Source organism: Muscardinus avellanarius (genome assembly GCF_963383645.1).
Source record: "Muscardinus avellanarius genome assembly, chromosome: X".
In the NCBI taxonomy this organism is placed as follows: Eukaryota; Metazoa; Chordata; class Mammalia; order Rodentia; family Gliridae; genus Muscardinus; species Muscardinus avellanarius.
This window is the reverse complement of record NC_137792.1, coordinates 42,592,287-42,617,557: the sequence shown is the minus strand read 5'-3', so window position 1 is coordinate 42,617,557 and position 25,271 is coordinate 42,592,287. Positions and strand designations below refer to the sequence as shown.

At 38.0% G+C, this 25,271-nt stretch overlaps 1 protein-coding gene across 1 annotated transcript in view; it reads right to left on the bottom strand.

Annotated features, from left to right (window-relative positions):
• Window positions 1-24,945, bottom strand: part of CCNB3 (cyclin B3) — a gene marked incomplete at both ends in the record, with an annotated part of 34,125 nt that extends 9,180 nt beyond the window's left edge. The window contains 5 exons of the mRNA XM_080718868.1: window positions 2,294-3,229; window positions 3,368-5,192; window positions 14,260-14,390; window positions 20,851-20,937; window positions 24,844-24,945. Of these exons, the coding sequence (XP_080574994.1) occupies window positions 2,294-3,229; window positions 3,368-5,192; window positions 14,260-14,390; window positions 20,851-20,937; window positions 24,844-24,945 (3,081 nt within the window). The remainder of the gene's footprint in view (window positions 1-2,293; window positions 3,230-3,367; window positions 5,193-14,259; window positions 14,391-20,850; window positions 20,938-24,843) is intronic.
• Window positions 24,946-25,271: the final 326 nt, after the last annotated feature.

The window sequence follows — 25,271 nt, the reverse complement described above, 5'->3', positions numbered from 1 at the left end:
CTGCATTTCTAACAAGAACTCAAGTGAAACTTATATTACCGAGCCATAGCTCACATTTTTAGAAAAGGAAAGTTGCCCTTTATTTTAGAATACAGATGGTCCATGGCTTACAATGGTTCACCTTAACAATTTCTTCAGCGTGATGGTACAAGAGCAATACACATTCAGTAGGAACTTCCAACTTTTAATTTTGAACTTTCCTGGGGATAGCAATATGTGGGTTCCCTCATGCCTGTTAAGAAGTAAGCTACAGCTCCCAGTTGGCCATATGATCACAAGGGGAAACAAAACCTCTAATGTACAATGAACTGTGTGGCTAAGCAAGAATGTTTCAACTTTCAATGCGGTTTGTCTGGGTATAGCCACCCTCATAAAAAGAGTATGTGTATACTAGAAAAAGTGTGGGATCTAAAGTCAGATAGATAATCAGTTGTTCTCTTGTCTCTATAGAGAGAAGACAAAATATCCACCCACTCTCTTACAAACAGACTGCTAAAAATTCTAGGTGGTAGACAATCTTTGTTCTGTCTATTCCACTGAGAAAGACAAGAAAATTTCAAATTGGTGACTACTAGTGGTATAGGACACAAGCAGATTTCAAAGAAAAACTATACCGAGTTGAAAAGTTAAAGCAAAGGGTGTGAGTTTACATATATAATGTCAGAAACATGCAAAGAGAGGGAAACAATCTCTAAAGCAATGTTTTATAGACAATGTCTATAAATCTAAGACAATGTTAAACTCATAATAAGCTCCTAATAAATGTTAGTTGTTGCTATTGTTGTTTATTTCCGCTATTGTTGTTTATTTCCTTGCCTTTAAACTTACAGGTAGAAGGATAGAAGGATGAAGAAATAAGAACTAAAGAGTATCACCTACTCCCAGCCACCTACATACCTCTCTCTCCTTCAAGTAATTGAAGATATCTTTGGTATAGACTGGGCTTAAAAGAGGATCTCTCTCATTCTTGTCAGTATCTTCCTGTGCAGTTGTCTGCTTGGAAATCACCAAAAAAGACTTATTAGGGGAAGAAAGAATCCAAGGAAAGTTTGGCTCATACACATCAAGGATAACTCCTTTCTGCCCACTGCGTTCTCCCAAGGTTCCTCCAGGTTCATGTGTATTTGGCTGTGTCACAGAGCATCTCTCAGCCCTGTAATCCTCATACAGTCCAATGTTCAAGAAATGCCTAGTATATGCTTGCTCTGCCCTAGGAATAAGGTGCTCATTTCAAAGGTAAACTCGACTCTCTAAGAAAGACTTTATTTTATTATTACAGATACATTACCTATCTTCTTAGGTCCCTTTTTAAGTCCAATGCTTATATCTGCCCCCAATTCATCTTAGTATCCTTTTCCTTCCTTCTATACTTTTATCCAGGTTGTTTTGTCAGAAGAGGGCCAGTTTTCCTCCTGCTTACCAAATATCATCCCTCCATTTTCCTGATTCACAACTTCAGGACCATCCTCCTTGAGAGAGGCCCTTGTGAACTTTACCCTTCTTTCACTGAAGCCTATTGTGATGCTGATTGAAATTTTTAAGAAAAGTAATTTCCTGAATGCAACTGTCTATTCACAATTGCAAAGCACAAAATATATTGTACAATATTCCAGACTCTAGTGGGTATAAATGCTTTTTGATTGCTTGCTTAAGTTTATCATTATGGCAATAAGAAGTCTAGATTTTCTACAAGGCCAGTTTAATGTAAGAAAAATATACAAAAGTGCCTGGTAAGTTTGTCCCATATTGTGGGTAACCTCAGGCTCTTAAAAGTTAGAAGATCCAGGCATGGTGTCACATGCCTGTAATCCTAGTACTTGGGAGGCTGAGATAAGAGGATCAGAGTTTTTGAGGCTAACCTCAGCAAATTAGGAAGACCCTCAGCAACTTAGTTTCAAAATAAAAAATAAAATAAAATAGGGATGTAGCTCAGAGGTAGAATGTCCCTGGGTCCAATTCCCAGTACCACTGGGAAAAAATGTGCAAATCACCTATCATTAAGTTAAAACTAGAAGTAAAAGCCCCCAAATATCACCCTCTTACTAGGTGAAGAAACCTCCCGTAACCTACTCAATTTCCCGTAACAACTCAATTTCTTAGGAAGGCACACATACACACACACAAAAATCTCTTTGGGGATGGAGGTGTAGCTCAATAGTAAAACACATGCATTCCATGTGCAAAGCCCTGGGTTCCATCCCCAGAACCAAAAACAAAAATCTCTTTATTAGCAGCTACTTCCAAGACAGCAAATAACACCTTGTGCAATTTAAGAAGAAAGAAAGATGAATACCTCATTCTGTGTGCTTCTGCTCAGAGGTGAGGAAGGTTTTTTGGAGCAAGATGCACTAGACTCGCCACCATTAGCTAGGCTAGCATTGCTGGACTGGCCTGTTTCAGATTTAAGAGCTTTGCTGAACTCATGTGGGCTTTTCTCAAAATTAAAGATCAGAAATGATTTGGTAAAAGTGTCATCTTTGTGGGTAAGATCCTCTTTCAGAGTCAATGGCTCTTCCCCAGTAATTAATTTCTCTTGCGAGGCTAATATATCATTGAAAAATAATTCTTCACTGATGGGAGATTTCTCCTGCAAGATTAATGGCTCCTGAAGGAGGGCTTCCTTCTCAATATTGGACTTCTCCTGAAAAATTAATGGGATTCCGATAATGTTATCCTCAATGCTGGGCTTCTCTTGCAACATCAGTGGCTCCTTGAGGATAGTCTCCTTCTTAATGATAGGCTTCTCTTGCAAAATTGAAGTTTCCTTGACATGAGCCTCTGTGCCTATGGTATGCTCCTCATGAACAGTCTCCTTCATGGTGGAATTCTTCTGTAAGATCAGTGACTGCTTGTGAGCAACCCTCTTCCCAGGGCTCAGATTCTCCTTCTCCAAGGTCTCCTTGAGGAGGACCTCTTTCTCAATACTTGGATATTCCTGAAAGACTTGTGGCTGCGCACTAGGGAGCTCCTCATCATCAGAAATACTCTCATTAGATGAAAACAGCTTAATGGAGGACTCCTCTATGTTATCATCCCTTTGCAAGCCTACAGACTCTAGGAAAGGGGACTGATTATTATTAGTGTACTTATCATGAAGTGAAGATGGCTCTTGACAGAGGATAGTAGACTTCTTCAAAACTTCTGGTTCCTTACTGTATGTTGCTGCTGCTTCTCCTCCTCCTCCTCCTTCGTTGTCATCAGTGTTGCCTTTATCTTCTTCAAGAGTAGACTTCTTTAAAATTTCTGTTCTTTTACTGTATGCTTCTTCTTTTTCTTTTTCATCTTCTTTTTCTTCATCTTCTTTTTCTTTTTCATCTTTTTCTTCTTCATCTTCTTTTTCTTTTTCTCCTTTGTCTTCTTCTTCAGCGGCAATTTCTTCCAGTATGGTAAACAGCTCCTCTGATGATGGGGACCCTTTGGAAGTAGAGGGCTTCTCTTCCTCAGCAGACAGCTCCTGGAAGACGGATTCCTCTTTAGTGGTGGGCTTCTTCTTAAAGGGCAACAACTTCTTAGAGAGTGACTCCACTTTGGATGTGATGTTTAAGACCAGTGGTTTATTTAAGGGCATCTTCTCCCGAATGGTTTGCTTCCTATTTGAAGATAATGGCACACGGACTAGGACTACATCTTCAGATGTCAGCTTCTCTTCAACTGACACTGGCTCCTCAGTAAAGTCATCCTCATCCTCATCTGGACCAAATATTTTCTGCCATTCTGACAGCTCCTTCTGGGGAGGTGAGGCTTGAGTGGTACACTTTTTCTTCTGTAAAGGTTTGCAATAGTCGTCTTCTTTGAATGACAATGGCTTTTTAATGTGTGACTTCTCTCCAGAGGTCTGCAATACTAGTGGTTTCTTCAAGTGGAACTCTGACCCTTGAGGAGTATGCTGCTGCTTCTTTACAGATAAAGCCTTCTTGGTGGGGTTTGGCTCCTCAACGGCACATTGCTTCTGAAAAGTTGAGGCCTCCTCAAAAGATGACTTCTTAGTAGAAATCTCTTGTGAGACCAAGGGCTTCTTCATGTGGCTTGCCTCTTGGGAATCTAGCTCCATAAAATAGTTATCTTCACCGCTGATATTTTCCTGAAATGCATGGGGCTTCTTTGAGAAGTCCATCTCCCTTTGAGTTGTGGGTTTCTCTTCCAAAGTAGATGGCAGCTGGAAGAAAGAATTCTCTTTTGTGGTAGAACTTGTTACAGAGGACAATGGCTTTATCATATCTGACTTCTCTTCAGAGGTGACCTCTGGCGAAACTAATGGCATATAGGGACGTTTCTTTATCTTAGTGCGGTTCTTTTTAGAAATGAACTCCTCTTCCTGAGGGGGATATGCCTCCTCTCCGTATTTAATTATTCTCCAGCAAGCAAACCCCTCCTTGCCAACTTCTCTCCGAGAGGACTGTGACTTTCTCCAGAGCTTTATCTGTCTTTCTCTGACATCTGGTGGTACTACTGGATGTTCCACACGACAGATCATCTTCCTCGGATTAGGCTTCCTCTTGTTTTTGAATAATGGTTCCTCAGGAGGGGATGACTTTATGGCTTTAGGCTTCTTCTCATTATCTGACATCTCCATAAAGGGATCTTCATCACCACTTTCCTGAAGCAAATCCTCCCAGTTAGGCAGCTTCCTCTTAGATGTGTTCGTCTTCTTCTTTACAGGTAAGGTCTTCTCAGTAATGGCTGTCCTCTTCTTAGGTTTATGCTTTTTTGCAGAGGTCGATGGTTGTAGAACAAAATCATCATCATAGTCGTCGTCGTCATCGTCATCATCATCATCATCATCGGTCTGCTCCTGTATGAATGGTGACTTCTCTAATGGGGACGTAACCCCAAGATGTTTGGTCTTCTTTAATGCCTTGATACGGGTTGACTCTTTAGGAGTAGGTTCCACTTTTATAACTGTTGGCTTTTTTAAGACAGTTATCTTCTCATCATCATCAGTCTGCTCCTGTATGAATGGTGACTTCTCTAATGGGGACGTAACCCCAAGATGTTTGGTCTTCTTTAATGCCTTGATATGGGTTGACTCTTTAGGAGTAGGTTCTACTTTTATAACTGTTGGCTTTTTTAAGACAGATATCTTCTCAACTGTAGGTGTTCTGGAGCTGCTGGGTATACCTAGGATGAGTGGTTTCCCATTGTTTGGCTCTAAGGTGGCAGAGATTCCTACTGATGACATTTCCAAATTATACCTGCAAAAGAAACAATGTATGGGTAAAAAGAATGTTCTCAACATCCTTACCTGCCATTTCATTTTGTTGCTACATTTTAAAAATATATGGAAGACTCCCGGCATGAAGGCAAATGCTTATAATCCCAGCATTCGAGAGGCTGAGACCAGAGAATTGCGGTTTACGGACAGCCTCAGCTACTTAGCAAGGCCCTTTGTAACTCAGTGAGACCCTGTTTCAAAATTGAAAAGACTAAGAAAATATGGCTGGGGGTGTATCTCGGAGGTACAATGCCCCAGGTTTTATCCCCAGTACCGCAATATGTATGTGTGTGTATATGTATATGTATGTATGTATATATATGGATAGACTTCAGCCCCAAGAGATAAAGAGTGAAAAAATAGGAACCATGGAAAAATCAGTAAGTAGCACACTGAGGAGTTTCTCTACCTAGATCCCTAAACTTCTCTATAATCTTCCCCCTAAAATCCATCTTATGCTGCCTCATATATGATTACTTTCATATATATACAAATGCCTTTACTATAATATTTATCACATTGTATGAGTTATCTGCTTATATATCAGCCTCACTCCTCTCTAGTTGCATTTATTTATCAGCACCTGGTAAAATGCAGATTAATAATTTGAAGGCTAATGAGAAAATCCAGCTACTAATTAACATTGGTAGTATCTAACCACATTCCCTTCAGACTTCAGGTTATTTATAAGACACTTTCCCAATGAAGGTAATAAAAAGGACAAAATAGAAATTTGTCACATGTGGCAGATGCATAGCTTTGTTTGGAATCGGATTCTATTACTACTTAAATGACTAGCTTAGTGTGATCAAATCACTGGTTTTGATATGTAATGTCCCGCAGAAAACTCTCATGTGTTGGCAGTGTAGCAAGGTTCAGAGGTGGAGGGCATGGATAGAGGATGTGGGTCACTGGGAATATGGCATTGAAATTTATATATGTCCCTGGCCACTTCCTTTCTCGCTCCTCTCTGCTTCTGGCTGCCATAAGTTGAGCACCTTTTCCTCTGCCACATGTTGCCATTGTGAGGTCTCTACCTTGGAATCAGCCAACCATGAACTGAATCTTTCAATCTGTGAGATAAAGTAAACTTCCTCCTCTTAGTTATTCTCATCAGACTAGAAATCGGAATAAGAAGAGGGACTTGAAGGCAAATAAAATCACCAGTCTGAACAGGAGAAGTAACTCCAAAGACCAGATACCATATGATTTAATTCATATGAAACATCTAGAATAGACATATCCATTGAAGTATACCAATAACAGAAAGTAGATTAATGATTACCTGAGGTTACAATAAGGGTAGGGTTAGAAAGGGGGTCTGGAAAAGGAAATGAACACCTAATAAGTAATAGTTCATTTTGAGAGTGATAAAAAAATTTTTTCTGAAATTGGGTAGTAGTAATGGCTATACAAATCTAGGAATATAATGAAAATATTACTTTTTGGGGGGTGATACTGGCGGTGGAACCCAGAAGCATTCGACCTCCGGGCTATACTCCCAGACCTATTTTACACTTTATTTGAAAACAGGGTCTCTCAGTAAGTTGCTGAGAGCCTCACTAAGTAGCTGAGGCTGGCTTCGAACCTGTGCGATCCTCCTGTCTCAGCCTCCCAAGCGCGGGGATTACAAGCGTGCACCACTACACCCGGTTGAAAATATTAATTTTGTAAAAATTAATTTAAATATAAATATGTTAAAAGTCTGCATGTCACAACACTTTCCAGGTCCTTCCTGATGAAATTTTATATATGTAGTTTAGTTATAACAAGAACATACATTTGTTTGGAGCTACACTGCCTGAATTCAAACCTTGGCTCCTCCACTTACTGCTTGGGTGACCTTGGGCAAGTTCATCCTCTGTGCTTCAGTTTTTCCATCTATAAAATCAGATTATAATATCTCCTTCATGGGCTTGTTGTATTTGACAAATTAGTATGCTTTAAAATCTTAAAGAATTATAATGAATACTTGCATGCCAATTAGATAATTTTAAAAGAAATGGATAAATTCCTAGGAAAACACAAACCAATAAAGCTCACTCAAGTAGAAGATTAAAACTTTAATGGACTTAGAAGAAAGACATTGAATTTGTAATAACAGAAAACTATCCACTTAGCTAGGTGTGGTGGCTCACTCTTGTAATCACAGCATTCGGGAGGCTAATACAGGAGTATCACGGTTTGCGGAAAGCCTCTGCTACTTAGTGATGCCTTTGGAACTCAGTAATACCCTGATTCAAAATAAAAGATAAAAAATAGGCCTTGGGATATAGCTCGGAGTTAGAATGCCCCTGGGTTCCATCCCCAGTACTGAAGAAAGAAAGAAAGAAAGAAAGAAAGAAAGAAAGAAAGAAAGAAAGAAAGAAAGAAAGAAAGAAAGAAAGAAAACAAAACTATCCACTTTTCACTTTTCTTTTTTCAAAGAAAAGTCCAGGCTCAGATGGCTTCACTGATGAGTTATACCAAATATGTTAAAAATTGAAAGCAGTACTTCATGATATCTCCCCAAAATGGAAAAGATGGAAACAGTTTCCAACTCACTCCTTAAGGCCAATATTAGTCTGATACCAAAACCAACAAAGACATCACAAGAAAACTAAAGATCAATAACTCTTATGAATGTAGATTTAAGACAGCCCTCAACAATATGCTAACAAAATACAGCAACATATAAAAGGTTTATACACCATATCCAAGTTGGACTTATCCCAATAGTGCAAAATTAGTTGAACACCCCAAATTCAATTCATATATTACACTATATTAATGGAATCTAAAGAACAAAACCACATGATCATTATTAATAGATCCAGAAAAGTCATTTGACAAAATCCAACATTCTTTCATAGTAAAAGCACTAAATATTTAACTAAAAAGCCGGGCGTGGTGGCGCATGCTTGTAATCCCAGCATTCTGGACGCTGAGACCAGAGGATCGCGGTTCGCGGACAGCAACCTCAGCTACTTAGTGAGGGCCTCACAACTCAGTGAGACCTGGTTTCAAAATAAAGAATAAAAAATAGGGCGGGGGTGTAGCTCAGAGGTCAAATGCCCCTGGGTTCCATCCCCAGATCCGCAAAATAAAAATAAAAATAAAAATTTTACTAAAAACAAAAAAGAAAACCCTCAACCTGATAAGAAATTCACACAAAAATTATTTGAACTAATAACAAGATTAGCAAGATTCTAGGACATAAGTGAATATACAATAATAAAATGTTTCAATATACTTTTGGTTAACAGTCTGAAAACAAAATACAGAAAACAATTCCATTTATGGTAGTATTAAGAATAATAGCTGGGCATGATGGTGCACACTTGTAATCCCTGGGCTTGGGAGGCAGAGACAAGAGGATCATACAGGTTCAAAGCCAGCCTTGCTGGCTTAAGAGACCCCATTTCCAAATAAAAATATAAAAAATAGGTGTCTTGGAGTGTAACCCAGAGGTACAAGGGTTTCCAGGAACCCCAGTACCACCAAAATAATAAAATAATAATAATAATAATAATAATAATAATAATAATATGCTCAGAAACAAATTTAACAAAATACAAGTAAAACTTATAATCTAAAAATTGTTGAAACAGAGAATTAAATAAATAGAAAGATATTCTATGTTTACAGATTGGGAGACTTAGCATTATTAAGATGGCAATACTTTCCAAGATAATTTATGGAGTCAAAGCAGTTTCAAAAAGAATCATAGCTTGTTTATTTGTAGAAATTGACAAGATGATTCTAAAGTTTATATGAAATTGCAAGAAGCCTAGGATAGCAAAAATTTTCGAAAAAGAACAAGGTTTGGAAAAGTCACACTTCCAAATTTCAAAAACCCACTACAAAGGTACAATAATCAAGACAGTGTAGTACTAACATGTGATAGATAATGACAGACATATAGACTAATGGAATAAAACTGAGAGTCTACAAATAAACTCTTATATTTACAGTGAACTAATTTTTAACAAGGATGCCAAGACAATTAAGGACAAAAAGATTAGTCTTCTCAACTAATAGTGTGGGAAAAACTGGATATCCATGTGTGAAATAATGAAGTTTGACCCCTAATCAACAAAAAAAAACAATTAAAAATTAATTAAAATAGATTTTAAAAGTCTAAGATAAAAGTTGACACTTTAAAATTCCAAAGGAAAGCAGGAATAAATCTATGTAACCTTATATCTGACGATGTTTACCTAGACGTTTACATTAAAAGCCTGACTGAATTTTTTACATAAGTGAAGGATCTAAATAGACATAATAATATCTCTAAGAAAGATACAGTGTGGCCACTGTCAAATAGAGCTCAGCAGTTCCTCAATACATTTAACATAGTATTACCATTTGACCCAGCAATCACATTCTTAGGTATAAATGCAGACGAATTAAATTATATACAATTACTCATAGCAGCTCTATATTCAAAAATCCAAAGGAAGAAACAACTCAAATGCCCATCAACTAATGAATGGATAAATATATGATCAATCCATCCAATTGAATATTATTTGACAATAGAAAAAATGAAGTACTGATATCTGCTCTAACATGAATGAACCTTGTAAAACATGATGCCAAATAAAAACAGACATAAACCCCACATATTATATAATTCCACTTATATGATATGTCCAGAATAAGCAAATATACGTCGTGGTTGCCTATAGCTGAGAAGAACGATTTTGCAAAGTGACAGCTAAATTTAAAGGGCTCCTTTGGGGTTGATTAAAATACTCTAAAATTATGATGGCTACATAGCTGTGAATGTACTTGTGGTTTGGATATGGAATGTCCCCCAGAAAAGTGTATGTATTGTCAATGCAGCAATGTTCAGAGTTGAAATAACTGAATCAGGACTCTGAACATATCAATGAATAAATTCATTGATGGATAAATAATTTGAGTGACTTACATGGGTGGTAACTGTAGGTAGATAGGGGTATGGCTATTAGAGGTAGATCAACTGGGGGGTGTGGCCTTGGGGACTATATCTCTTCCTGGTCCCTCCCCCCACTCTCTGCTTTCAGTGGATTTGGGCATCTTTCTTGTACCACACCCTGCTGCCATGATGTTTCTGACTTAGAGCTAGCCAACAATAGAATAAACCTCTGAAATCATGAGCCAAATAAATATTTCCTTCTCTAAATTGTCCTTGTCAGGTATCCTGGTCAAAGCAAAAGGCTACAAAGCACTAAGCGGTAGCCTGGCCTGGAGGCACATGCATGCCTGTAATCCCAGTCATTTGGTAGGCTGAGACAGGAGGTTCAAAGGTTTGAAGACAGTCTCAGCAAATAGGGAGACTCTCATCAACCTAGCTAGACCCTATTTCAAACTAAAAATAAAAAATAGGGCTGGGGTTGTAGCTCAGAGGTAGAATGCCCCTGGGTTCAATCTGTAGTATCAAAAAATAAAAAATAAAAATAAAATACCAAAAGCTACTGAATTGTATACTCTGAATGAATTGTATAGTATGTGAATTTTATCTGCATAAAACTGGTATTTTAAAAAGATGTAAAATAATGTGTGATTATAGTGCGTACTCAATAAATGTTAACTATTACTAATTGTAATACTATTATTAGAGTACACTATACTCAATCCCAAATAAAGGGAAGATTATTTGTGACATTAGTCAGGGTTCCCTGCTAAAATCAGAATGAAAAAAATTCAAAAGAAAATAATATAAGGACTTAAGCTCAAATATGCATGAAAATCCCAGGAATTCCATTTCAACAGGAAATCAAGTAGAAATAAATGCTAATCTCATTTGATTTCTTTATAATTAGCAAAATGTCCTGTGGACCTTGCAAATTAATTTTCAGGAGTTCCCAACTAATTTTTTTTTTTTTTTTTGGTGGTACTGGGGTTCCTGAAAACCCTTCTACCTCCGGGATATACTCCCAGACCAATTTTATATTTTTATTTGGAAACAGGGTCTCTTAAACCAGCGAGGCTGCCTTTGAACCAGCGTGATCCCCATCTCCACCTCCCAAGAGCGGGGATTACAAGAGTGCGCCACCATGCCCAGCTAATTTATTTTTTATTTTTTAAAGGTAAATATTTATTTATTTATTTATTTATTCATTCATTCATTCATTTTATTTTTTTGTAGTACTGGGGTTCCTGGAAGCCCTTCTATCTCCAGGCTACACTCCCAGACCTATTTTTTTTTAATTTGGAAACAGGGTCTCTTAAGCCAGTGTGGCTGGCTTTTGAACGCGCGGGATCCTCCTGTTGCCGCCACCCAAGCGCGGGGATTACAAGCGTGAGCCACCACGCCCAGCATAAATATTTGTTTATAATGAGCAAACATGTAAGACAAGTGGTATATACTTTTAAATATGGCAAATAGCACATGCATTATAAAATGTGGTAAAAACAACTTTTTTCAGTACTGTGGATTGAACCCAGGGGCATTCTATCTCCGAGCTACAACTTCAGCCCTATTTTTTATTCTTTATTTTGAAAAAAGGTCTAAGTTGCAGAAGGCCTTACTATGTATCTGAGGCTGTCTGTGAACTTTTGATCCTAGTATCTTTGCCTCCTAAGTACTGGGATTACTAAGCATGCACCACCATACCTAGCTACAACAACATATTTTTAATATTTTAATGTAATTAACTTTTAATGCACTTCTGGAATATCTTTTGCTTTTCTGGCTGTTATTCTTTTACATAGTGAGAAGCAGAGTCATACAATGAAACATGCACACAGGTCTTGGGGTGTTTCCTTTCAGCCCCCACCCTGTTACCCACCCTTCTCCTTACATAATAATGAGATTGTTATTGATACCTTCATACATGGGCATCACATAATTTGAACTGTTTCTTTCACTGGTTCTTCCTTTCTATCTCCTTATACTATTCTATTGGTCACTCTCAATTATCTAAAGTCCCATTCATTTCCTATTTTCTCTCTAGAGATACTTTTTACTTTTTTAGCCTATTTTTTATTCTTTATTTTCGAAATAGGGTCTCACTAAGTTGCAGAGGGCCTCACTACATAGCTGAGGCTGTCTGGGAAACTGCTATCCTCCTGTCTCAGCCTCCCAAGTACTGAGATTATAAGCATGTGTCACCATACTCAGCTTACTTTTTTCTTTTTTTAAAAACGTTTTAGCTGGGCGTGGTGGCACATGCTTGTAATCCCAACATTCAGGAGTCTGAAACTGGAGGATCATAGTTCGCAGACAGCCTCAGCTACTTAGTGAAGCCCTCCACAACTTAGACCCTGTTTCAAAATAAAGAATAAAAATAGGGCAGGGCGTGTGGCTCGGAGGTCAAATGCCCCTGGGTTCCATCTCCAGACCTGCAAAAAACAAAACAAAGCAAACAAAAAAATCGTTTTAGACAGGAGTGGTGGCACATACTTGTAATCCCAGATTCGGAAGGCTGAGACAAAAGGATCACGGTTCGCAGAAGTCCTCAGCTACTTAGCGAGGCCCTTCGCAACTCAGTGAGAACCTGTTTCAAAAGCAAAAAGACTGAGCCTGGCGTGGTAGCGCACACTTGTAATCCCAGTACTTGGGAGGCTGAGACAGAAGGATCCAAGTTCGTGGACAGCCTCAGCTACTTAGTGAGGCCCTTTGCAACTCAGTGAGACCCTGTTTCATAATAAAGAATAAAAAAGGGCTGGAGCATAGCTCGGAGGTAGAATGCCCTTGGGTTCCAACCCCAGTACTGCCAAAACAAAAACAAAAACAATAATAAAAATAAAAATAAAAGACTTAAAAATAGGGCTGGGGGTATAAGCTCAAAGGTAGAATGCCACCTGGGTTCCATCACCAGGACTGCAAAAAATTACTGTAATTATACACAATAGTGAAATTCACCATGATATCTTCATATATGCACACAACATTATTTCATCTGTTTCTTCCCTGTTATTTCCCGTTTCCTTCCCCTCCTCTCCTCCAAACCCTTCCACAACTTTACTATTCTCTCTACTATTTTAATAAGGTCCCTTTTCTTTCCTATTTTCTCTCTAGCTTTCACATATGAGAAAAAACATGCAACTCTTGATTTTCTGAGTATGGCTGATCTCACATAGCAGAACGATCTACAGCTCCATCCATTTAAAAGCAATACATAATTTTATTCTCTATGGCTAAGTAAAACTTCATTGTGTGTGTATGTGTGTAAATGTAACATATATATAATTTCCTTTATCCACTCATCTGTTGAATACCTAGGTTAGTTCTATAATTTGGCTACTATGAACTGTGTTCCAATAAACGGGTATATATATACTGCTCTATTGTTCTGATTGTTAATTCTTTTGGGAAGATCACAAGGAGTGCTATATCTAGGTCATATGGTAGTTCTACTTTTAGTCTTTTGGGGACCTTGAATTCCCAATATTTTTACCTTATTCATTGGAGCCTATGCTATAGCCTCCTATCTAATCTATTCAATTGCAGATTGGTCCATCGCAAAAGAAGTAATCTTTTAAATAAATAAAGAATATAGAAAGGTCCTCTCTATTCTAAATTTTCATTCAGTAAGAGTTTTCTTAGAGCTAAATTAGTTTTCCATTTCTAGATGAAAATGTTCATCCCTACTTGCAGAACCTATGAAGTTATCTGTAATAGCTAGAAGATACATGGTTTTAGCCCATGCAAATAGAAATTTTTTTCTGGTAATAAGGGGCAAACCTCCCTCCAAATTTCTAATTGGATAAGCAGACTGGAAGTCTATCAGGCAGCTGATGAGTATCCCTGAAATGTTAATTTGCCTCCACAGCTAGTTCAAACAGGGCTGGAGGAAAAAAAAAGATGAACATAAGGTCTTTTGGCAAATTACTCAATGTCAACATTGTCTTCAACAGACACACACACACACACACACACACACACACACACACACTCTTGGAAGAAGAGAAAGAAGATGCCTGTAATTCTGCAGCAAACATAGGCCATCCTTAACACCCAAAATTAATGTTGTAGGCACCACTATGGCTAAATAAACATGTTCTTAGGGGGGAACACAAGGATGTCATATTCTCATTCTTATCTAAAGCAATACCATGAGTTCCCTCTTACTCACATTCTCCTTTTACTTTCACTCATTTTGTCTGGCTCAAGAGTATATTTGTTCCTGTTTGTCTCCTTGGAAACATTTTTTGCCACCTCCTTATTGGTTTTCTTCTCATACTTATCAGGTTTACTTTGAGAAGCCTATAAAAAAGAGAAGAGAAAGAGGTCCAAAAGTGAAGAGAATCATAATTTACCCAATAAGTTTTTCTTACAAGAAAATTGACCCAAATCTCCATCCAGAACAGCTTATTTGTGTGTTCCCAGAAGTGATCATTGAAACATCTCACAACTGGTATGGTACTGGGGCAACTAACCGCAGTGGAAGCTAGCAGCAAACAACGAGTACAAAGTACTATATACCTTAGTATATATTCATTAAATAGCAGCCCTAAGTGCTTTCAAGGACTACAAAATGTAATTCTGATTTCCATCCCAGTCATACTAGCTGGCAAGTAACTTAAAACATGTTTTTGTTAACATCACATTATACTTTGGGCCTGATTTGATGTTCAGAGTTGGGGAAAAGGGAATTGGCTTTGCTATCTGGGTAGGCAAAGATCAAATAGTTTCCCAGGGTACCATTCCATCTCATTGAGCAGTATTTATTAACATAGGACTCTTGAAAGTTCTACCAAACTCTAATCCTGACTAAATGTATTAAACAGTAGGAGTAATCATGAAATTGTAGATAATGTCAGTAAAAATAAATATAATTTTTTACTTTTAAAATGAAACAAATGACCTAATAACATTTTAAATTTACTATAAGAATGAAAAAAGATAAAAAGAAAAATCCAAGGATAAGACAAGAAACAATCTAAGTAATTAATACATGCAGAATCTGACTACAAACTCTCAAAGTATACAGCCTTAATCAGGAAGGGTTTGAGGGAAATGGATAGAACTAAGATCAGTATATCTTTAATATTAAGGAATGGATGAAATAATTTTGAAATTCTTTTATTTCTATTACAGTACTGAATAAATATGTTGATGTTCTTTGGAACCAGGATTCTCACTGTAGAAGAAGGAATATACAAAATTAATTAAGGATGCAAGAAAAAAAATCTGTGAATTAGAATTGGAGCTATGAGCCACACATAGTAGCACATGCCTGCAATCTCAGTACTTAAGAGGCTGAGACTGGAGGATCACAGATTTGAAGCCAGCATCAGAAATTTAGCCAGGTCAGGCATGGTGGCACATGCTTGTAATCCCAGCGCTTAGGAGGCTGAGACAGGAGGATCACACAGGTTCAAAGCCAGGCTCAGCTACTTAGTGAGACCCTGTTTCCAAATAAAGTATAAAATATGTCTGGGAGTGTAGCCCAAAGCTAGAAAAGCCCCTGGGTTGCACCCTCACCACACACACAAAAAAATTAAGTTTAGCCAGGTGCTCAGCATCTTGGCAATACCCTGTTTTAAAATAAAAAAGCTGGGGGGGTGTAACTCAGAAAGAGAATGCCCATGGGTTCAATCCTAGTCCCAAAAAGTTTTTTTTTAAATAACTGGAACTATGATAATTCATAAATTTATCAAATATATATGAGTATATATGTGTATATATTTGTGTATATATACATATGTATGCTTAAGTACATGTATATCTGTTCATGCATGTGTATGTGCATGTTTGTGTGCACTTGCATATATATCTCCATATATGTGTATATATATGTATACATATATATGTGTGTATATATGTATATATGTATATATGTATATGTATGTATATGTATATGTATGTATGTATGTGTGTGTGTGTATATATGGAGAGATTGATTTCCGATCTTTGCTGAAAAGGCAGAAAAATAGAATAACCCAGTAGTACACTGAGCACTGTGAGATCCTAGTATCTAATACCATTACCATTAAAAGAAACCAAAACTCTTTGGAGAAGTGGTGACTACATGGCAGAGGAGAATTAGGTATAAGATTAGACTAGAACATCTTTTTAAGTTGGAAGGAAAAATTCTCAAAAAAATTATTTCACAAGGACACAGTAAGTCATATTGAAGGGCTCCTGTTCGATAAATCTGGGATGATTCAAACACTAAAATAAAATGTAAACAGTGAACAATGAATAACTGAAAACAAAGGAGTTAGTGAGGCCATACCAATAATAAAAAGAGAAAGGAAGGTGTGTGCTTATAGTAGAATATCTAGACAAAACTGATAAATGGGGAGTGAGTGCTGGAGTTGAGAAGTCATAATATAGACTGAATATGTGAAAACCATCAATGGATGATAAATCTAAGGGACATTTTGATTAATTATAGGTTATTTGCAAGCTTTCAAGAGTATGTCCTAAAGCCGGGCGTGGTGGCGCACACTTGTAATCCTGGCATTCGGGAGGCTGAGACCAGAGGATCGTGGTTCGCGGCCAGCCTCAGCTACTTAGTGAGGCCCTCTGCAACTCAGTGAGATCCGGTTTCAAAATAAGAATAAAAAAATAGGGCAGGGGTGTAGCTCGGAGGTCAAATGCCCCTGGGTTCCATCCCCAGACCCTAAAAAAAAAAGAGTATGTCCTATAAACCACTTATTAGTTACAAGAGGTAAATATAAATAGTAACAGAAGAGAAGCTAGGCAACAGCTTGACCAAGTAGTCAACATTATCAGCCAGGCACAGTGGTGCACACCTATAGTCTCAACTATTTAGGAGGCTAAGGTAGGAGGATCACAAGTTCGAGGTGATCCTGAGCAACTTAGTGATGCCCTGTCTCAAAAAAATAAATAAATAAAAATGACAGGAAATGTAGCTCACTGGCAGAATGTCCCTGGGTTCAATCCTTGGTACTGCCAAAAGAAAAAATACTATTAGCAGTTCTGATCCAAATGACACTGTGTACCTCCAGATGTGATCTTTTGCGAGGAGGACAATACATTAGCTACACAGTATTCCAGCCAAGAACATATAACATTAATCTAATCACAAGAAAAAAAATCAGAAAAATACAAAATGAGAACTACTCTATTTTAAAAATGGGGGAGTTGGGCATGACTATATCCCTCAAGAATGCTAATGTTGTTAAAAAACAAAACAGGGACTTCCGGGAAGATGGCGACCGAGAAAAGCGGGGCTTAAGAGTCCCGCTAACAACCAATCTCCATTACCACAAAACCAGCGCCTTTCATAGCCAGAAAACACCATCAACAGAAAAACAAAAAAACCACCAGGCTCCAGAGAGAAAGCGGACTGAGAACAGAGCTCAGGGCCACAGAGGAGACACACGCGCCCGAGGACGCGGCAGCAGCGCCATACTGCCGGCGGCAGCGGCGAACTCAGCGGACGGCCACAGCAAGCCGAGGTGAGCCGATGCGGAACAGCCAGGCGGGATCTTTCGGTGCAGACAGCATTTAAAGCTCCCAGTGGCTGAGCTCAGCACACGCTGCAGGGATTCAGAGTGGAAATCAAAACCAGAGAAGAAAAAATACGCCAGCCTCATGGCCGAGGGCGTGGGAGAGGCGCCATATTGCCACCGGCGGCGGCAGCAGCAGTGAATTCACCGAGTCCAGTACAGCTACATCTACGTACTCAAGAACAGTGAGTCAAATTGCGGGCCACAGAGGAGAAATCCCAGTATTGTGCCTCCTGGGACTTGACCCAGTGAGGGAGTGGTGGTGGCAGAGATATCACACCATAGGAGAGCGTGCAACCTGGCACCCCCCATAGTTTAAAGCAGCCTCTATCGACTCCCTGGGTCGGAGACTCTGTGATACAACCCAGTAAAGGAGTAGTAGGGTCTGAGATAATACAGACTCGAGATCCAGAGCACCTTAAGTGAAGCCATAGTGACCCAAGGGAAGAACCCAGAGAAGGCACAAACCTCCGAAATCATGGGAAAGAGGAATAACACTGAAGTAATGAATGTGCACAACCCCACAACATCAGAACCTGATAAAACAGAAAATCAGAGATTTCTAGAAGATCAAATCAGGAAAATAACTGTAGAAATAATAGAGGTGCTTCGAAAAGAACTCAGAGAGAGCCAAAAAGAGATAAAGGATGCAATTAATGAAGTAAAGGCCTCAATTCAAAGCACAAACAACCGATTAGACCACATGGAGAACAGAATCTCGCTCTTAGAAGATGAGCAATCCAAAAATGAATGCATAGTTTCTAATCTAGAAAAAGATATCCAACAGCAGGAATCTGACATTGAAGAAATATGGGCCCATCTTAAGAGAGCTAACCTAAGAATAATTGGAATAGAGGAGGGAAAAGAAAGTGATACCAAAGGGATCAACAATCTCTTCAAGGAAGTAATAGCAGAAAATTTTCCAAATATAGAGCAAGAGGTTGATACACAGATTCAGGAAACTTATAGAACTCCCTTTAGACAGGATCCGAGAAGAGGATCCCCACGCCATATAATTGTCAAAATGACCAATGTGGAAGCCAAGCAGAGAATCTTAAAGGCAACAAAAACAAAGGGCCAAGTGACATTCAGAGGCAAACCAATTAGAATCACTCCAGACTTCCCAAACCAAGTCATGAGAGCCAGAAGGGCTTGGAGTAACATATTCCAAACTCTGAAAGAAAACAACTTCCAGCCAAAAATTTCCTATCCAGCAAAACTTTCTATCAAATTAGATGGAGAAATAAGAAGCTTCCATGACAAACAGAAACTGAAGGAATTTATGTCTTCAAAACCAGCGCTAGAGAAAATACTCAAAGAGATTAACTACAAAGAAGAAATAGGTAACACTCACCAGAACCAGAGAAACAAGAGTTTCCATCCAACAGACAACTAAGATTGGTTATCTGTGGAGATTCATTATTTATGTTAGTCTTTTACCTATCTCTAAATTGTATTGTTTGCCTTTATTGTTGTTAATTTTTAGGATTTCTAGTTGGAATATTAATATACCTTCAGATATAGCATTTGGAAATATTTTATCCAATTCTATTAGTAACTTTTAACTCTGTTTACATTGTCTTTGGATATACAATATTTTCTTTTATTTTTTAGGGAGTTTGTATATTCTTCTGTTGCCTGTGCCATTGAAATCATATCCAAGAAATCACTGCCAATTTCAATGTTGTGAGGTTTTATGACCCAGATTTTCTCCTAAAAGTTTATAGTCTTAAGATTTATATTTAGGTCTTTTATCTAGTTTGAGTTAATACTTGTATGTGGGATTAGGTAAGGGTCCAATTTTTTTCTTTTCCATGTAATTATTATTTTTCAACAATATTTAGTTAAAAGATTATTATTTCCACCACCAAATCTTCGTGGAAACCTTGTCAAAAATAACTTGACAATATAGGGAAGAAGTTAGCTCTAGGCTTGTATTTAACTCCAATGGTCTATATATCTGCCTTTAGAACAGTACTACACTGTTTCAATTATTGTAGCTTTATATGGTTTGAAATCAGAAAATATACATCTTCTATCTTTGTTTTTGCTTCGAGATTGTTTTGGGTATCTAGAGTCCATATTCCATATCAGGATAGATTTTTTTCTGAAAATAAATATATGATAGTTTCACCTAAAAAAAAGAAAAAAATATTCTCTGGTAAGAAAGAAAGCAAAAAGAAATATTGAAATGTTATCTTTAAGTCATCAAAAGCTTGGTATCAGACAAATGAAACTGTTATGTGAGATTATCATTTTTAATTTTGGATAAATTGCTATAATACTAGATGTCAACCACTAAGCCAAGCATGGGAGGGAGGGATGGGGAGAGAATGGGGTGGGGATCGGGTGGGGGCTGACTGGGCGATGTGTGCATGTATGTCTACAAAAGTTTGTATCCCACTATGATGTATGAATACAGTGCACCAATAAAATAAAATAAAAAAAAAACAGAACAAAAAATAGGCCATGGAAATGTTCCAGATAAATAAGCTAAAAGAAAGGGCAAGTAAATGCAATACCTGTTACTAGAGTGGATTCTCTACTGAAGGGAGAAAATTATATGGTAAGTTCTCTACTGAAGGGAGAAAATGACATGGTAAGTTCAATCGACACAACTGGAGCCAGGTGTGGTGGTGCACACTTGTAACCCCAGCATTCGGGAGGCTGAGACAGGAGGATCTCAGTTCGCAGACAGCCTCAGCTACTTAGTGAGGCCCTCTGCAACTCAGTGAGACCCTGTTTCAAAATAAAGGAATAAAAAATAGGGGTGGGGAGGCTGAGACAGGAGGATCGCAAGTTTGAGGACAGTCTGGGAAAGTACTGAGACTCCCATCAACCTAGGGAGATTCTGTTTCAAAGTAAAACTAAAATAGGGCTAGGGGTGTTACTCAGAGGTAGAATGCTCCTGGTTTCAATCTCCAGTACCACAATAAATAAATAAATTAATTAATTAACACACATTGAAGTAGTTCAGGTAAAGGGATAAAATATTAACAATACATAATCTAGATAAAGGGCTATAAGAATGTTTGTTGTAGCCAGGCATAGCTGTGCACACCTGTAATGCCAGTATTTGGAAGGCTGAGACAAGAGGATCACAGGTTCAAAGACAGCTTCAGCAAGTACTAAGACTTTCAGCAACCTAGCAAGACTCTGTTTCAAAACAAAAAAACATTAAGAAAGGGTTTTTGCTAAGGCTTGCACAAAACCCTAGCAAAGAATTCAATTAGCATACTTACGTTGGTAAGGTCTTCAAAAACTGATCTTGTTCTGATTGTTCCCTGAAGTGAAACTGGAGATGTGTTTGCTTGGTGATGGTCATCACACTGAAAAAGTAAAAGAGGCGAACAATCCAATTGTGACCAGTCCCTTCGGGAACTTCAGGTCATCTTCAGTGCTTGAGGAAAGTCTAACATGTCCAAGCGATAGGGAACACATATAATAAACTCCATCCTCAGAAATGCTTACAGTCCCTAAAGGTGATAGTCACTGACAGTTGGGACAAGACTGTGAGGAGACAAAGTGACCTACAGTGTAACTCTTAGAATGAGCAGAATAGCCTGGTGAAGTTAGTTTTTCCTCTCATGTTTATCCTATCCAAGATTAACCGCCACCACCACTCCCAGTCATTCCATTAATATGAGTGCCTCCTTCAGGTAAGTCTTTTCAAACATTTAACAAATATTTAAGTCTCTTATGTTGAAATAGCTATTTTAAGATATTTTCAATAATGACAATTATATGTACTGAGATCCTAGTCCAGAGCCAGCTCTTTACAAACTTTATCTTAGACAAGACACTCTCTAAGCCTCAATTTTTCTTATCAGTAACACTGAAATGATAACTTAGAGTGCTTAAGGATTAAAAAAGGAGATTGCATTTTCTAGGAGTCTATCAACAGACAAAGTGATAAAGAAAATAAGGTATATATACACTATGGAATCTTACTCAGCCATAAAGAAGAACAAAATTATATGTCATCTGCAAGAAAAATGGAAGTAGAGAGTATTATTCTGAGTGAGATCAAGCAGTCTCAAAAAGTCAAGGCTCATATGTCTTCTCTCGTGTAGATGCCAGAAAGAATATAGAAAACAAGGGCCAGGCGTGTTGGCGCACGCTTTTAATCCCCGTGCTTGGGAGGCAGAGACAGGAGGATTACGCAGGTTTGAAGCCAGCCACGCACACTGGCTTAGGAGACCCTGTTTCCAAATAAAAATGTAAAAATAGGTCTGGGAGTGTAGCCCGGAGGTAGAAGGGCTTCCAGAAACCCCAGTACCACCAAAGAAAAAAAAAAAAAGAAAGAAAAGAAAAGAAAACAAGCCGGGCGTGGTGGCGCACGCTTGTAATCCCCGCACTTGGGAGTCCGAGATAGGAGGATCGCACAGGTTCGAAGCCAGCCTCAGCTACTTAGTGAGGCTTTCAGCAACTTAGTGAGACCCTATTTCCAGATAAAATATAAAAAAGGTCTAGGAGTATAGTCTGGAGGTAGAAAGCCTCTGGGTTCCACCCCTAGTACCACCAAAAAATAAAAAATTGGGAATATAGAAAACAAAAAAGACTTTAGATAAATGAGCAGAGAGACCATTAGAAGAGGATTGGGGATAGAGGGAAAAGAAGGCTTGAGGAGGGAAACAGTTCAAATAATTGTATGTCCATATATGAAGGTATCACTACCAATCTTATTACAAGGAGAAGGGAGAGGAAGGATACAGAAGGACAGACACCAAGTGCTGTGTGCATGTATGTTTGTGTCACTTTGAACTTCACTATGATGTAGAATTACAATGTACCTATTAAAGTTTATTGTAAAAAAGTTGTACAAACTCTAAATGGACAGAAATAGAATATATCGTATGATATGATTATAAACATATGAAAAATTTTGTGTTTTAAAGAAAGAGTTTGGTAATCCAGCATTATCTTTAATTGTTATTATTTTTCAGGTTTGTTTGTTGTTTGTTTGTTGTTTTGTTTTATTTTGTGTTACTGGGGATGAAACCCAGAGGCATTCTACCCCTGAGTTGCACCCTCCGCCCTATTTTTTTTCTTTATTTTGGAACAGTGTCCCACTGGGTTGCAAATGGCCTCATTAAGTAACTGAGGCTGTCCGCAAACCATGATCGTCCTGCCTCAGCCTCCAAAATGCTGGGATTACAAGCATGCACCATCATTATTATTTAAATATGTTCCAAGAGCATTGTATGTGAAGCCAGGCATGGTGGAGGCTGAGACAGGAGAATCACAGATTTGAGGACAGCCTCAGTAACATAATGAGGCTTTCAGCAACCCAGTGTGAACCTGTTTCAAAACAAAGACATAAAAGGGCTGAAGTTGTAGCTCAGAGCTAGAATGCCCCTGGGTTCCATCCCCAGTACTACAAAAAGGAAAAAAAAAAAAAATTGCCACAAAAAATTTGCAACGGCAGAACTCTAATCAGAAAAATTGACAGGGACAAAAACTTGAAAAAAATATAATCCTCCATGAAAATAATTTTAGTAAAAAAATAAAAATTATTAGAAATATTTATCCATACTAAGAGAAAAACAATCAAGTAAATTAAATTGGTTCAATCATTTTTGCTACGGGAAATATGCTTTTGATGACAACTCATGAGTATTATAATTCTGATTAAAATATATATGATAAGCCAGGCATGGTGGCGCACGCTTGTAATCCCAGCATTTGGGAGGCTGAGACAGAAGGATCGTGGTTTGCAGACAGCCTCAGCTACTTAGTGAGGCCCTCTGCAACTCAGTGAGACCCTGTTTCAAAATAAAGAATAAAAAATTGGGCAGGGGGTGTAGCTCAGAGGTCAAATGCCTCTGGGTTCCATCCCCAGAGCCAATATATATATATATATATATATATATATATATATATATATATATATATTGCTGGGTGTGGTGGCGCACGCTTGTAATCCCCGCGCTTGGGAGGCTGAGACAGGAGGATCGCACAGGTTCAACTACTTAGTGAGGCTCTCAGCAACTTAGTGAGACCCTGTTTCCAAATAAAATACAAAATGGGTCTGGGAGTATAGCCCGGAGATAGAAAGCCTCTGGGTTCCACCCCCAGTACCACCAAAAATAAATAAATAAAAATAAAAAATATATATTATGATGAACATAGAACCTACCAGGCCAAATTAATATGGTCAAGTGATCCACAAGGTCAAAACGTCAGAGTTAAAATGTGCCCACATTCTTGAACTTTTATACAGGTTGAGTATCACTTATCTGAAATGCTTGAGACTACAAGTGTTTTGGACTTGGGTCTGTTTTTCCCCCCAGATTTTAGAGTATTTATATATACATAAGGATATATCTTCAGGCTAGTACCAACATTTAAACATTAAATTCATTTGTTTCATATATATGTTATATAAGTGTATGAAGTTTGTATAGTATTTTCAGTGCTTCTGCATTTGACTGCAACTGAGTCAAATGCAGATGCACTGAGATCTGGTGTGGAAATTTCTACTGATGTCAGGTTGATGTTCAAAATGTTTCAAACTTTGGAGCATTTTAGATTTTGGATTTTTAAATTAGAAATATTCAACTCATATCTGTAAAATGCATGATAATACAATTACTGACATTACCTTCATACTCTCCCCAGGATATACAGACTCCTGGCAAAATGCTTGGAGCATCTCAGACAAAGTAAGAGTATACCAATGAGGACTAAGTATTATTTAGTTTTTAAAGTTGTGAGGCAGTGACCTTCATGTGAAAATGCATTTATGAAAAAATATATTCTCATTTTCTTCTTAAAAAGAGTTCTTATGAAAAAGAGCAGTTCTTATTTTCTCCCCAAGTCCTAATTTATTGGTATTCAAGTACTAGGGCTGCCTCCTCCTCCCCACTTTCTTATATTCATCCAAACATATTCTATTCTTTTGTCTGTCTGTCTATTTATTTATTTATTTATTTATTTGTACTGGGATAGAACCCAGGGGTATTCTAACCCCCAGGCTATACTCCCAGACCTATTTTATATTTTATTTGGAAACAGGGTCTCACTAAGTTGCTGAGAGCCTTACTGAGTAGCTGAGGCTGGCTTTGAACATGCACCATCTTCCTGTCTCAGCCTTCCAAGTGCTGGGATTACAAGCTTGTGCCACCATGCCCAGATAATCCAGACATATTCTAAAAGACTCAGAAGGATAGGTCCTACATCAACATAGAAAGAGGTGATATGAGGACTTATTAAAAAAGACAGTTTGTTCTAACCTTGTTGGGTGAGTTATAATCACCGTATCCAATTCTGGAGGACTGATGTTTCCTAGTTTTAGTCTCAGGTTTGGCACTTTTGGATTGTAGTGGCAGCGGCATCTTAGATTCAGTAGTGTCTCATCCAAAGCAGAGCTAAATTCAGAAAGAAACTCTTTTAAACACCATTTCACCAGAAACATCACAGAATTGTTTGGAAACTCTTGAGAAAACTCAATCTCTCTATAGCTTCTCTAGGAGAAAACATACTTTGAAATTGGTAGATTTGCTTTCAAATCCTGGTTTATTACAATAAAACTTGGGGAAATGACTTGGGCAAACTCCCTGGACTTCAGTTATAACATGTGCAAAATGAAAATAAAAATACCTACCTCTATACTGTATTGTTCAAATTCAGTGAGATACTCTATGTAAAAAAAAAACAAACA